The sequence below is a fragment of the Notamacropus eugenii genome, chromosome 6 (genome assembly GCF_028372415.1).
Source record: "Notamacropus eugenii isolate mMacEug1 chromosome 6, mMacEug1.pri_v2, whole genome shotgun sequence".
Taxonomy (NCBI): Eukaryota; Metazoa; Chordata; class Mammalia; order Diprotodontia; family Macropodidae; genus Notamacropus; species Notamacropus eugenii.
This window is the reverse complement of record NC_092877.1, coordinates 45,916,677-45,928,786: the sequence shown is the minus strand read 5'-3', so window position 1 is coordinate 45,928,786 and position 12,110 is coordinate 45,916,677. Positions and strand designations below refer to the sequence as shown.

At 49.2% G+C, this 12,110-nt stretch overlaps 1 protein-coding gene across 6 annotated transcripts in view; it reads right to left on the bottom strand.

Moving 5' to 3' along the window:
* SLC4A11 (solute carrier family 4 member 11) overlaps positions 1-12,110 on the bottom strand; it is a 34,266-nt gene that overhangs the window by 464 nt on the left and 21,692 nt on the right. For 4 of the 6 annotated variants that reach the window (XM_072619758.1, XM_072619762.1, XM_072619759.1 and 1 more), the window contains 15 exons: positions 11,823-11,904; positions 11,558-11,681; positions 11,247-11,474; positions 11,072-11,156; positions 10,475-10,600; positions 10,120-10,233; positions 9,663-9,795; positions 8,831-8,904; positions 5,683-5,799; positions 1,854-2,070; positions 1,520-1,626; positions 1,265-1,433; positions 861-1,034; positions 510-705; positions 226-395 (listed from right to left, as the gene is read on the bottom strand). In XM_072619758.1, the coding sequence (XP_072475859.1) occupies positions 226-395; positions 510-705; positions 861-1,034; positions 1,265-1,433; positions 1,520-1,626; positions 1,854-2,070; positions 5,683-5,799; positions 8,831-8,904; positions 9,663-9,795; positions 10,120-10,233; positions 10,475-10,600; positions 11,072-11,156; positions 11,247-11,474; positions 11,558-11,681; positions 11,823-11,904 (2,116 nt within the window). The remainder of the gene's footprint in view (positions 1-225; positions 396-509; positions 706-860; positions 1,035-1,264; positions 1,434-1,519; positions 1,627-1,853; positions 2,071-5,682; positions 5,800-8,830; positions 8,905-9,662; positions 9,796-10,119; positions 10,234-10,474; positions 10,601-11,071; positions 11,157-11,246; positions 11,475-11,557; positions 11,682-11,822; positions 11,905-12,110) is intronic. The other 2 variants (XM_072619761.1, XM_072619763.1) reach the window with 1 other exon arrangement.

The window sequence follows — 12,110 nt, the reverse complement described above, 5'->3', positions numbered from 1 at the left end:
ACCCCAAGCGGCTCCATCTGGCCCAAGTCAGCCCCTGTTCCCCCCTTCCTTTTCATCCTAGCCCTGACCATGCTCAGCCTTCCTTTCCCATTTTTTCTCATACTAGTCCTGGTCCATTCCCCTGCCTGACCCCGTCCCACCCCACCCCCAGCAAGCAAACAGAGGAGGCCACCCTGGTTTGGTTGGGTTTCCCTCCAGAGATGGCCTGGCCAGCTCGGGGCTCACCGGATGGGGATCATGGCAATCATGATGAGGGGGAAGATCATCTTCATGTAGGGCAGGGACGACATGCCGAAGGCACAGAGCAGCAGCAGCTGGAGGACTTGCAGGCCTGTGAAGTAGTGGATCTTCCTCTGTGGCACCCGGCGGATGTAGTGGGTGGGGGGATATGCCGTCTGCAGAGGGAGGAAGGCCGAGTAGCTGAGGTCTGCCTGTGGGGCACTGCCAAGGCCCACTAGGGAGGGGGCGTTCCAGGGCACAGGCCATGGGGGAGGACCCAGGGACTATACCTGCTCCTTGAGCAGAAGGGCGATGCGCTCGCAGAGCTGGCTGTTGTCGAGGGACGTGAGTGCGATGTAGAGGAAGAGCCCATAGAGGACGGCCTTGGGGATGGACTGCAGTGGGAAAGGCAGCAGCAGCAGCGACAGCCCCACGAGGATGCTGGCCCCCAGGGTGGTCAGGCGCGTCTCCTTCACGCTTACGATCCTGGGGAGAGGGGGAGGCATGCATACGGGCACCACAGGGCTCAACATATGTCTCCTACCATCCCCATGTGGACTGACCAGACATTCCCAGAGTGGCCCCCTCCCCACCCTACCCCACCCCAGGGTCAGTCCCTGCCTGGGTCCTGAGTCACTCACGTCTCATAGATGTGCCCAAATTCCACTCGCTCCTCCACAAAGGCCAGGGCCCGCACGTGCAGTGGGGAGTGGGGGTAGGCCGCATGGATCCAGGGCAGGCCAAACAGAGAGAGCCCCATATTGATGATGGCAATCAGTAGCAGGTCCCAGTGATAGGCGGTGCCCTTCACCAGCCTGGAGCACACACACACATGGTTACAGCTATTAGCACATGGGCAGCAAAAGCCACTCTGCCCCCCAAGAGGGACAGTGGTTTCCTCAGGAAACCAAGGTGGGGCTGGGCAGTCAGGTCGGGAGCTCCCAGGGGAGGGCAGGGGACCATTCCCAGCCACAGAAGGAGGCCAGGACAACCAGACAGGCAGGGCTGGGCTGGGTCAGGCCCCTCAAAGAAGTAGAAGAGGTACCTGTTCTCCGGGGCATTGGCCAAGGCAGCAACTAGGTTCTGTTCAATAAAGAAGAGCATGGAGAGGAGGAAGCCCAGTCCCATGGTGCTGCCCACAGCTCCCAAGGACAGGGACTGCATTTTCGCCAGCTCAAACAGGTTATAGTTGGGGTTATAGTTGAACTTCGACACTGGTGTGGGGGGAGAAAAGGAGGAAGTGAGCCATGAGGACTGATCCTAACCCTGCTTCATCCCACCCTCTCCTCCACACACTCACTCTTGATTCCACTGAAGACGAAGGAGCCTATGATGGAGAAGGTGAGCACGGAGATGGGAAGCGCACAGTCTGACAGAGCCTCCCGCACACGGCCATGGAGGTATGGGCTGGGAGAGGGAGAGGTGGAGAGGGAGCCCAGGGTTCAGCACAGCCTGGAAGGCCAGAAACCCTGCCCTGATCCCCACATTTCACCATCTGGGAGGAGATTGAAGGTCCTCCTGTCGCTCCCAAGGTGGCCCCATCTCCTCTCCCTCCCTCCCTGTCTGTTTTCATCTCTCTGGCTGTCTAGGGACCTCCCTGCTGTGTGGGCATGCCTATGTTCCCACCGGCTCACCTCTTCTTGAACTGGTAGAGAGTGTGACCCAGCCAAACAGTGCCCAGCATGAGCATGAGGCTCAAGATAGCTGTTTCTCGCCCTGGGGGCACACTCTCATTGTCTATGTGGTTGGATGAGTTGATCAGGAAGCTGGCATTGAGGCCCAAGTCTGTTGGGGAGTTGCGTGGATCCCCACGGTCACTCATCTGTACACCGAAATAGTACTTCTGGAAGACTGCAGAGGGACAGGCACACAGACGGACATGGACCTGATGTCGGGGCTTCCAGGAGACCAGTCAATCTCTCACTTATTGTATAAACCACTCCTGTCAGAGCCAGGAGGTAACCTCTAGGCCAGGAAACAGCCCCAGATAAAGAAGTGATCAGTATCACAGTCAGTCAGTCACAGAATCAGTCATCCAGGCCACACTGGTCACCTGTCCAGCCTCTCTCTTTGAAGGCATCCATTCTTAGGAAGCTCACGTGCTCCCAAGCTGCCATGTTCCCCTTTTGGACAATTCTAATTGTTAGGAAATTCTTACACCTGAGCTAAAACTTGTCTCCTTTGGCCTACCCTCCAAGGTCTTCACTCTAAACCCAGGGAGAACAAATCTTCCCCTTTCCACGACAGCTACATGCTAGAAAAAAGTCCCAACCAGACTCCAGCTCTTCTGAAAGCTGGCCCAGGGATCTAGCTACTGCACTACCTTGTTTCCTAGGATGTTTTCCTGTGTTGACCAGGAAAGAGCAAAGAGATTTCCCCCATTGTCTCTCAGAGTTTCTTCCTCTCTCCCCCTCTCCTCTGCTCCAGCCTTTTTCATTTCCATTTAGTAATCTTGGTTACACCTTTAGTGGTTATGATGTGTGTGTAGGGGGGAGTAGAAGGGTGTGTGTGTGTGTGCTCACACACATGTGAAGGAGAAGGTTTGGCTGGGTTAGGCAAGCTCAGCAGATACACCAGATCACCAGATGCTTGGGGAGTTGTTTCCTGCAGAAGACAAAGGTCAGGACGGAACAACAGGAAACTCCAGAGGTACCATCACATATGCACATGGTGGGAGGAAGAACTGATGTGTAGGACCCTGGGGGATCTAGGACCCTGGCTCCACTTCCCTTCTGGACCCTTAGTGGAAAGGGAGTGGTTGGGGCATTAGTCAGGAAAGACACCACCTGGACATTCGGGGGTGTCGGATTCCCCACAAAGTCTTTTCCGTCAGGTCTTACCCCTACTCCCAAATGAACTCTAAAAACCTATGTCTTGTTTCTCTCCCTCCCCACTTCCACTATGTTAGCCCATGGACAGCAAAAATACCCCTTGTCCAAAAAGGATGAGTGGCTTCCTTGGGACACAGAGGGTCAGAGGTGAAAGAAGAGGCTGCACAGCCAGGGGAAGGGAAGGGGGCATTCTGAGTCAACAGAAGGACCTGGGACAACAGCAGGCAGGTTAAGGGCCCACCAGAATTATGGGGGAGGCTAGAATCATAGGATTATCCCTTGAGTAGGAATTGACCCAAGCATCAGAATGAAGAACTTGCTGTAATCATTAGAGAATTTGACCTTCCCAAGGCAGGTCATTCTCCCTTTGGACACTTCTACAATTAGGAAGTTTCTTTTCCATATACTGAAACAAAACCATCTTCCTTTTGGCTCCCTATCAGATCCCAGTGCCGTCCTCTGAGGCCAGGCAGAACTAGCTATTTTTTCTTCCACATGGCAATCCTCTGAAGACACAGCTAGAAGGCCCCACCTCACCTCCCACCCCTATCCCAGGCTAAGGATCCTCAAGTCCTTCATCTGAGCCTCTTTAGGCAAAGTCTCCAATGCCCTCACTGACTCTGTGACCAGACTCAAGCCTTCCTAAAGTGTGGAACCTCACTGTGTTCCGAACAGGGCCAAGGCCAGTGGGACTAGCAGCTTTTATGTGGCAGATTCTGTGACTCTTCTTATAGCATGAGATCTCATTAACTTGTCTATCCATTTTGTCACATTGTTGACTCATCCTAAGCTTATGGTCCACTACAACCCCAAACCTTTCTTTTATAATCTGGTGCCAAGGCATATATCCCTCATCCCATACTGGTACAACTCATTTTTTAAAATCCAAGCACACATTTTTACATCCTTCCTTAATCCTTCAGTATCATGGAATTAAACTCATCATTCTAGCCTGCTGAGGTTATTTGAGATCCTCATTCTGTCATCCAGTGTGTAAACCAGCCTTCTGCTTCATGTGATCAGCAACTTTGCTAAATCTGATATGTCTGTAATCATCCAGGTCACTGATAAAAATAAAGAAAAGCAAAGTCGAGAACAACTTCTGGGGAGCCCGATTAGTCGCTCTGTCCACTAAGCGCTCAGCGGGTTCTAGCATCCCAGTCTTTCCATCTTATCCACAAAGACATCATCAGGGATTCTGGGGTGTTTTTTTTTCTTAAATCCAGAAAATAGACTTATTGTCTACTACCCATGGCTGATTCTGCTCTAGTAATCCTTTTCCTAACTAGTCTGTTACTAGTGGTTTGTAGTGACTGTATGCTGGCTCTTTTTGACCTTTACCTGCCTGTGTGCTCACACACCATCCTCTTAATAATCCATTACAAAATTTTGCCAATATGCCCCTCAGGCTGTCTGTCTGCTGTGTCTTATTCTGTCCACATGGCCATCAAGTTAATTGGCCTGGAGCCTGAAGAACCGATCTCCTTCTTTTTCAAAATCAGGACATTTACCTCTCTCTCAAAGATCAACAACCAAGGTTCAGCAGTCCTATCAACCATTTCTTCCAGTATCTCAGATGTGGTTTGCATAGGGGCCTAAAGACTTGAATTCACTGAGGGCAGGAAGGGGCTCTCTTACTGTCCCTTCATGTATATTAAGTTTTGACCTCCTGTTTTTCATTTTGCTCCTATTCTTTCCAGTCTACATAGAAGACAGACAGATGTTCAATGGTTCTGGCTCCTTTCTCATCCACCTCATTGTTTCCGAGTTCTTCCAGTCCTCAATATAGTTTAAAAAACCAGCCCTTCATCCTCATTACTCCCTCGAATTTTCCCAAGTTTTAGCAGTACCGCTGTTATTCTCCCAGGTCCCCAGCCCTCTTTGTACTGCTCCTGGGTTACTTGTTCCTGCTCCTAATGGATACACTTTTCTTTTTAAAATCTGAGTTCATCACAGAGCTAACTGTGGCAGCCATATCAATCTCTTTAGATCACCCAGTTTAGCTTCCCTTAGCTGTATTTGCTTTGTATGCATTTGCATCTTTAGAATCTCATCTCCCTCTTCAGTTATCTTCCTTTTTCAATACTGAAACAAATGGATTCTAGTCAGGGCCTGGTAAATATTTAACAACTGGCTCCCTGAAGAAGAAAAAACATATCACCACATACTTTTAAGTTTAATTTACATTATTAACATCTTCTCCATCACTTTCTTAAGTCTAGCGATAATCAACAAAACAATAAACCAAGCCCTGAACTGTACCATTTGCTGTTTTCCAAGGTATAAATGCTCACACTGAAAATTTAACAATCCGCTGTCAAGAGCCAGTTTGAACTGACTTCAGTACACTCATGATTCTACCTATCTTTTCCCTTAACCTCTTAAAATCTGTTCTTCTAAAGTCCTTCTTACACCATATTAAGGCATGTGAAGGACACATGCATACTAGGCTTGGCATTTCCTTTCTTATCTATTATAATCACAGCTCAAATTTCTACAGTTGTTTAAGGCTTTTTCTATATGACAGTCCCTCCCATGAAATAGATGGCGAAGGGATTATTAGGTCCATTTTTACTGGGAAGAACACTGCAAAAGTGACTTTACCAGGGTCATAGGGAGTGGGGAGTCAAACCTGAGTGTCTTAATCCAAGCCCATGGGTCTCATCACTAAGGAACGCAGCCTCTGGCTTCACTTTCACTTCTCTTTCTACCTCTTCCTCACTGGTCAGAGTCAGGCAAATCTCTCTCACTATGTTTTAAGAAATGAAACTGTGAGCAGGGAAAGACAAGAGCTTATCCACTGCTCTATTTTTAGCAGACACAAATGATACAGAAGAAGGAAGCTAAGCGGAGCCATCTAAACAGATTAATATGGATGCACAGGTAGTTCTCTGATGAGCTCAGATTTTTAAAAGAAATATATAGCCAGTGGAGGCAGGAACAAGTAACCCAGGATGGAGGCAAAGAGGGATGGGGACCTGAGAATAATATTAGTACTGCAAAATGTTTTTAGTATGTATATATACATGAATATATACATACATATATCTTCTTGACAGTATCCTCTCAATTTCTTTATGAGATCTGTTCCTTTGGAATGAGGAGTACCATTTCATTGCCATGTTCTAGTCAAGAATCATTCGTTGCATCTTAATGACACCTATTGGCTTGTGTTGACCTTTGCCTACCAATTTCTGGTTCCCTTCCTTTCTTGCCCATAGTCCATATATCAGCCCAGAATCCTTTGCCGTGACTTCATTCTCACCCCTCTCTGTCTCTCCATTCATTCTGCCACAGTCAAGGTCCCCACTCTCTCTTCCTTGGAATGCTGTAACATTCTCCACAGCTCCCTCCACACCTTCATTTTGTACACTACCAGTTCTCCCTATTGCACAGCCATGACTGATAACTCTCCTGTTCAGACACCTGCCATGGCTCCTCCTTGTCCATCGTGTGTACTAGGAGGGACACAGCATGTATCCAAATGTGAGATTACAGTTATCCCTTCCACATTACCACTTTCCCCGCTGAGGTTTTGATATATTGTGTATCGGCATAAGAAATTAAATAGGAATTTTGAAGAACAGCAGATGACGCAGCCTATGACCAAATAGTTAACCCAGATTTTCAATAAGGTACTGTAAACACCCCATAAAAGAAAAAGAAAAAGGTGAGACTTCTCTGGGATGAAGCGAGGGCCAAACTTTTATGCAGATTTTCCAGTTCACAGGGGTGCCACCATGTTCCTATCCCCCCTACATCAGATGTGGAAGGGCTAACTATACAAACTCTTTGAGGCCAGAGAATATTTCAGTTATCAGTACCTTGCACATTTTCAGATACTTAAGGATCTGTGTTCCCATTGGTTTAGGTGCAAACAAACTCCTGCATATGCCCTCATCCTTTGGGATTATTCTAATTCCTCCAAAGATTCCCCCAGTGCACCGCAGGTCATGGTCCTGCCCTCAGTGCTGAGTGGGTACAAATGTACCCCAGGCTACCCTTCTTGAGGCCCTGAATCTTACCTTGTGACTGGCCAACCTTTTTTGGTCATCTCAAACTTATGTCACTTACGCCCCTTCTTTCATATCAGGGACCACTGCTGGTTCATTTGTGGTCAGAATGGCAATCACGGCGCAGCGTCATTCAATGCCACCACGAGCATGTTGCCTTGTGGGTCACTGAACAAAGATTGCTTGTCCAGAGGAACAACACTTGCATTCCTGTTGATGGGGGTCCAAGAACTGAGTGATTCCCCTGCATCCTCTGCCTCTCTGGCCATGCTTTAGACACAGCACAGAGCTAAGAGATATTTTCTACATCTGTCCACTTCATGGCCAAATAAATTCATCGACAATTCCTGGGGCTAAGCTCCTTAGAACCGAAGTTACAGTCACTGGGGCCTGAGGACAGTCTATCACCTCTTAGGTGGCTCTGGGCCGTCTCACCCTCTTATGATCAGACTCATGTGATCCTGGGCAAGTCACTTAACCCCCTCAGTTTCTTCAACCTTAAAATGGGGTTAATAACAGTGCCTACCTCCCAAGGTTGCCGTGAGGATCAAATGAGACAAAATTTGTAAAGCAGCACAGTATCTAACACGTGGTAGATGCTTCATAAATGCTTGTTCCCTCCCTTCTTTCTTTCGCAATAAACTCTAGGATCTTTCTATCGCCTCTAGGACACAATATAAAGTCCTCTGTCTGGCCCCCGTAACCTAGCCCCAAGCCACCTTTCCAGCCTTCTTCTATATCACTCCCCTTCCTTCCTGCATCCAATGGCCTCCTTACCCTTCTGACTCCCATCACCTGTCCTCTCCCATCTCATGCTTGGAAAGCCCTGCCTCCCAGAAGCCCCGGTTTCCCTCCCTACACCCCTCCAGTCCCAGCTTGTTCCTGAAGCAGTGCCTCCCTCTCTCTCCAGCGGGGAGTGCCTTCCTTCTCCCTACCAGGTAGTGCCCTCCTCTCTCCCTAGATCACCTTGTCTATTTTTTCATAAGCTTATTTAAGGACATACTAGAAGGACAGACTGAAAGCACTAGCTCCTTGAAAGCAGGGATGGTTTCATTTTGGTTTTGTGTTTTGTGTCTTTGCCCAGTGTCTGGCATTCAGTAGGCACATAACAAATACTTGCTGACTGTTACCAGCTGGGCAGCACCTGCCAGAGTTTGCTCTCTCCTGGCATAAACTTCGAGAGTCCACCTTGTGCTAAGACAGTCAAGGAGATCTTTGGAGGAGTGGGCAGCTTTTACAAAACACAGTAGGCATTTAGTAACTATTTATCGGGTGAAATGGAACTGAAGCCCTTCCAGATCTAGTTCTGGACTCTCTTTCCAGGCTTGTCTCTCATTGTTCCATGCAAACAGGAACGTTTTGCTGTCCTGCATCTGTGATGGGCACATTCCTGCCTGCCTACCTTCACTCAGCCTGGTGTCATTGCCCCAAATGCCTTCCCGGGTGCCATCTATGTCTGGCTGAATCTTGTTCCTCCTTCCAGACCCACTTAAATTCCCAGTTTCTCTGTGAAACCTTTCCTGAGCGCACCAGTCTACACTTCTCTCTCGTTTCTATGAATGGAAGGCATTAGACATGAATGCTGTGCTCATCCCTGACTGTTCTCTCTCTGAGGGTCTCATCCTTTTCAGACTCTGTGTGTTCCTAGGGGAGGGCCTGGGTCTGCTGCTTTTCCATCTCTCTGATGGGATGCCAAAAGTGGTAGGGGTTGGGGCAAAGAAAAGTGAGGAGAGGAGACCAAAGGGGAAGAGCCACATGAGGACTTACTTTTGAACATGCCCTTGACGGCATCCAGCACAAACGTGATGGAGATGAAGAGTGCAATGATTTCTTCTGTTGATCTAGGAGCAAGAACATCCATCCTGAGCACCAGACTGCTTTTCCCATGATGTTCATGCCACCAACAAACCTGTCTCTGCCAAGAGTCCTAGGACTGACCCAAATCATATAAACTGCCCCTGACACGGGGTTGAATGGTTGGCAAAATGCCTCACATGCCTTGTCTTCTTGGATGCACAGATACAGGTGCTCTAGGCTTTATGATCCACATTTGACAGATGAGGAAACTGAGGTGTGATGACATTAGTGACATGACCATGTTCACATAGCTAGAAGTCCTGGAGAAAGGAGCCAAACCCAGACTTTCCTGCCTTCTCTCTGCTACTCTAAGGAACAGCTCTCTGCCCTGGCCCTGCCCCATCTCTGTCTTCATTGGGGCATGTATGAGTGTCTGGGGCAGACTTAGCTCATTTGGAATAGGAGGCAGAACCTTCCTGCCCACATGGGTAGCTGAATTTAGATGAGGTCACAGACACAGACCATCACTGCTCAGCACGGTCAGCATGGACAGTCCATGGCTTAGCCTGGGTCTCCTCACCCTGGACCCCACTGAGACTCTTTAGAAGTACTTGAGCCAGAGAAAATACTGATCCCTAGGTTCTCCTCCCCCAGTGATCCTGAACACCCTCTCTGTCTCCCACAATCAGAAGGCCTGGAATACACGCCTGATCTAACACTGTCAGCAGTGTGGAAGCTTGCAGTGGCTTGGGTGGGGACAGCAGAAGATGGGGAAGCAGTCAGGGCACAGGGACCACACTACCTCTTGAAAACCTTCATGAGAAGACTCAAATTGAAGATGGCATAGACTGCCAGGAAGAAACTGTTCCACAGTCCGGTCCAGGCATAGAAGGCATGAAAGTCCAGGTGGTAGTCGTCACAAATTCCACGGATCACTGAGAAAGGAATGACCAAAAGGGCCAATGGCAAAGAAGAGATGGGATGCTAAAGGAAGTCAGGCCCACCAGAGATGGAGAAAAGGACCACCAACTAAGTGTGAACTCCTGGCCTAGAGAAGAGTTTTCCCCCAACTCCCTGCCCAACCTAGGTATAAGGTCTTCTAGAAGAGAGGAAGAGGTTGGCTCTGGGGGAAAGGATAGAAGGACCAATATTCAGGGTCTCCTGTAGGTGATCTAGGGCCAAAGGGCCTCCTTTCCAATCCATTGGACCCCAGAAGAGACCATGATCTAGCCTAAAAGGCGGTTGGGGGGATCACTGACCATGTATGTAGAGGGCCAATGGTGCAGTGGTGAGCAACACCACCAAGGGCTGTCCTGCAAACAGCGCATACAGGAGGCCACCAATGCTCTGGCCAGCAATTGTTTTCTTCACATCTGGAAGCACAGAAACCAAGCAAACATCAGACTGACAGAGTACTTCTGAGAAGGTAGGGAAGATGGGTGAGCAGGGGCCTCAGGTTATCTCACAGCGATTCTTTCTGGCTTTGGTTAGGGATTATTTCTAAGACTCTAAACCTGGATACTTTATAACTGGATATTCTCTGGCAAAGACCCTGAGCCCAGATACTCCACAGAAAGAGGTCTGTGGAGTCCCTCCATCTGAACCCCAACTCACCAATGACTCCCTTCGTGTTCTCATCATTGAGGGAACCAAAGGCAATGGTTGGCAGGAGGCAGGCAAAGTAGAGAAAGATAGTGGTGGTGAGGTACTTCCCCAAAGACTTGTTGCTTCCAATCACACCTGGGGTGGGGGGGTAGTGTGTGAAGAAGAGGAGGAGAGGTCAAAGGTCAAATTAATCCCACCCTGGGAAGACTGTCGATAAATGGGGGTCATGTGACCTCAACACACAAACGTTGTGCCCAAGGTAAGAGCAACAACAAAGAACAAAGACAAGGATGACACCGGACGTTTATACAGAGATTTATGGGTTACAAAGTGATTTATATCATACTCTCTCATTTGCTCCTTACAATTGCCCCAGGAGGTGGTTGGCACCTTGTTTTACATGAGAACCAAATGAGGCTTAAAGAGCTTCAATAATTTTGCCCACGGTCACATCATTAGGATCAGAGGCAGGACTTGAACCTTATCCAGTCTCCCCTGTAGGCATGGGTGAGTCTTCAGTAGCAAATTTTATCTCCTGATCAAGGCCTCCTTGTGATAGGTGGCAAGGTCAGAACAGTCCTACCCCTACCCCAAACACATACTTACCATCCGTGAAGTCCAGAGCATACACAGGAAAACGCCTGGCAAGGTCATCCATGATTCCTTTCCCCAACTGTAGGAAGTTTTGACACTGGAGGGAAATTGAAGGTGAGACGAATTGGTCCAGAGGGTGCCAAGGGCCAAGGCCCCCTTTTCAGGTCAAGGCTCCCTCCCTGCTAACCTGCAGGTCTTGCGTCCCGTGTGGCCGAGACCGTGCTAGGTTATAGATTTCACCTTCCGAGATCACCGAGGATCGTGGCTTGATAACTGTGAGCAGATGTCTCTGCTGCACCAGGGCCTCTTTGAACTCCTCGGTGGTGCGTGTCTCCAATAGCCGAAGGCGAAAGGTGATGTCCGAGAACATGGTTGCAAATGTCCGTGCCACTTCAGTAGCCGTCTTTGTGCTTTTCTGGGGTGCCAGGACAGGTCAGAAGGGGTACTGGCACCTAGCCCTTCCCCATTGGCACAGAGAGCCCTGTTAAGGTCACTCACCGACTTGGGGGGCGCCATCACCAGGATCACAAACCGCACTTCACATGAATTCTCACCCCAGTTCTGGGGCCGCTCCAAGCGGCTGATGCACACATGGCGCCGCTGCAGTGACTTGATGTTACAGCTGGGATGGGGAAAAGATACAGGACCTATTATTACACTCTGGGCAAGGCTGGCTAGGCTGCCTCCTGATAGTTTGCAGCCTCTGGGAATGCAAGGCCTAGAGAGAAGATTGTGTGATCTAGGGAACATTCATGGTACTCACATGATGCAAAGCCAGGACTGTTGGTACTGAATCCCAGTAACAGTGGCTGTGACTCCTTGGATTATATCAGAGAGGAGGTGAACTGAGGAGAGCAAGGTGGGGGGGAGGGGAGGAGTGAGAAGAGAGAGAAACAGTCCCTTTACCCTAAGCCTCTAAACTTATCCCTATCTGGGGTCACAGTTATGTCCCCCAACTCCCATTCCTCTATGTCTCTCCCAGGCTGGAAAAGAGAAGGATGGATGCAGGCAGGAGGTGGGAAGCCCTGAAACCTCAGAAGGTGGGGAGCTG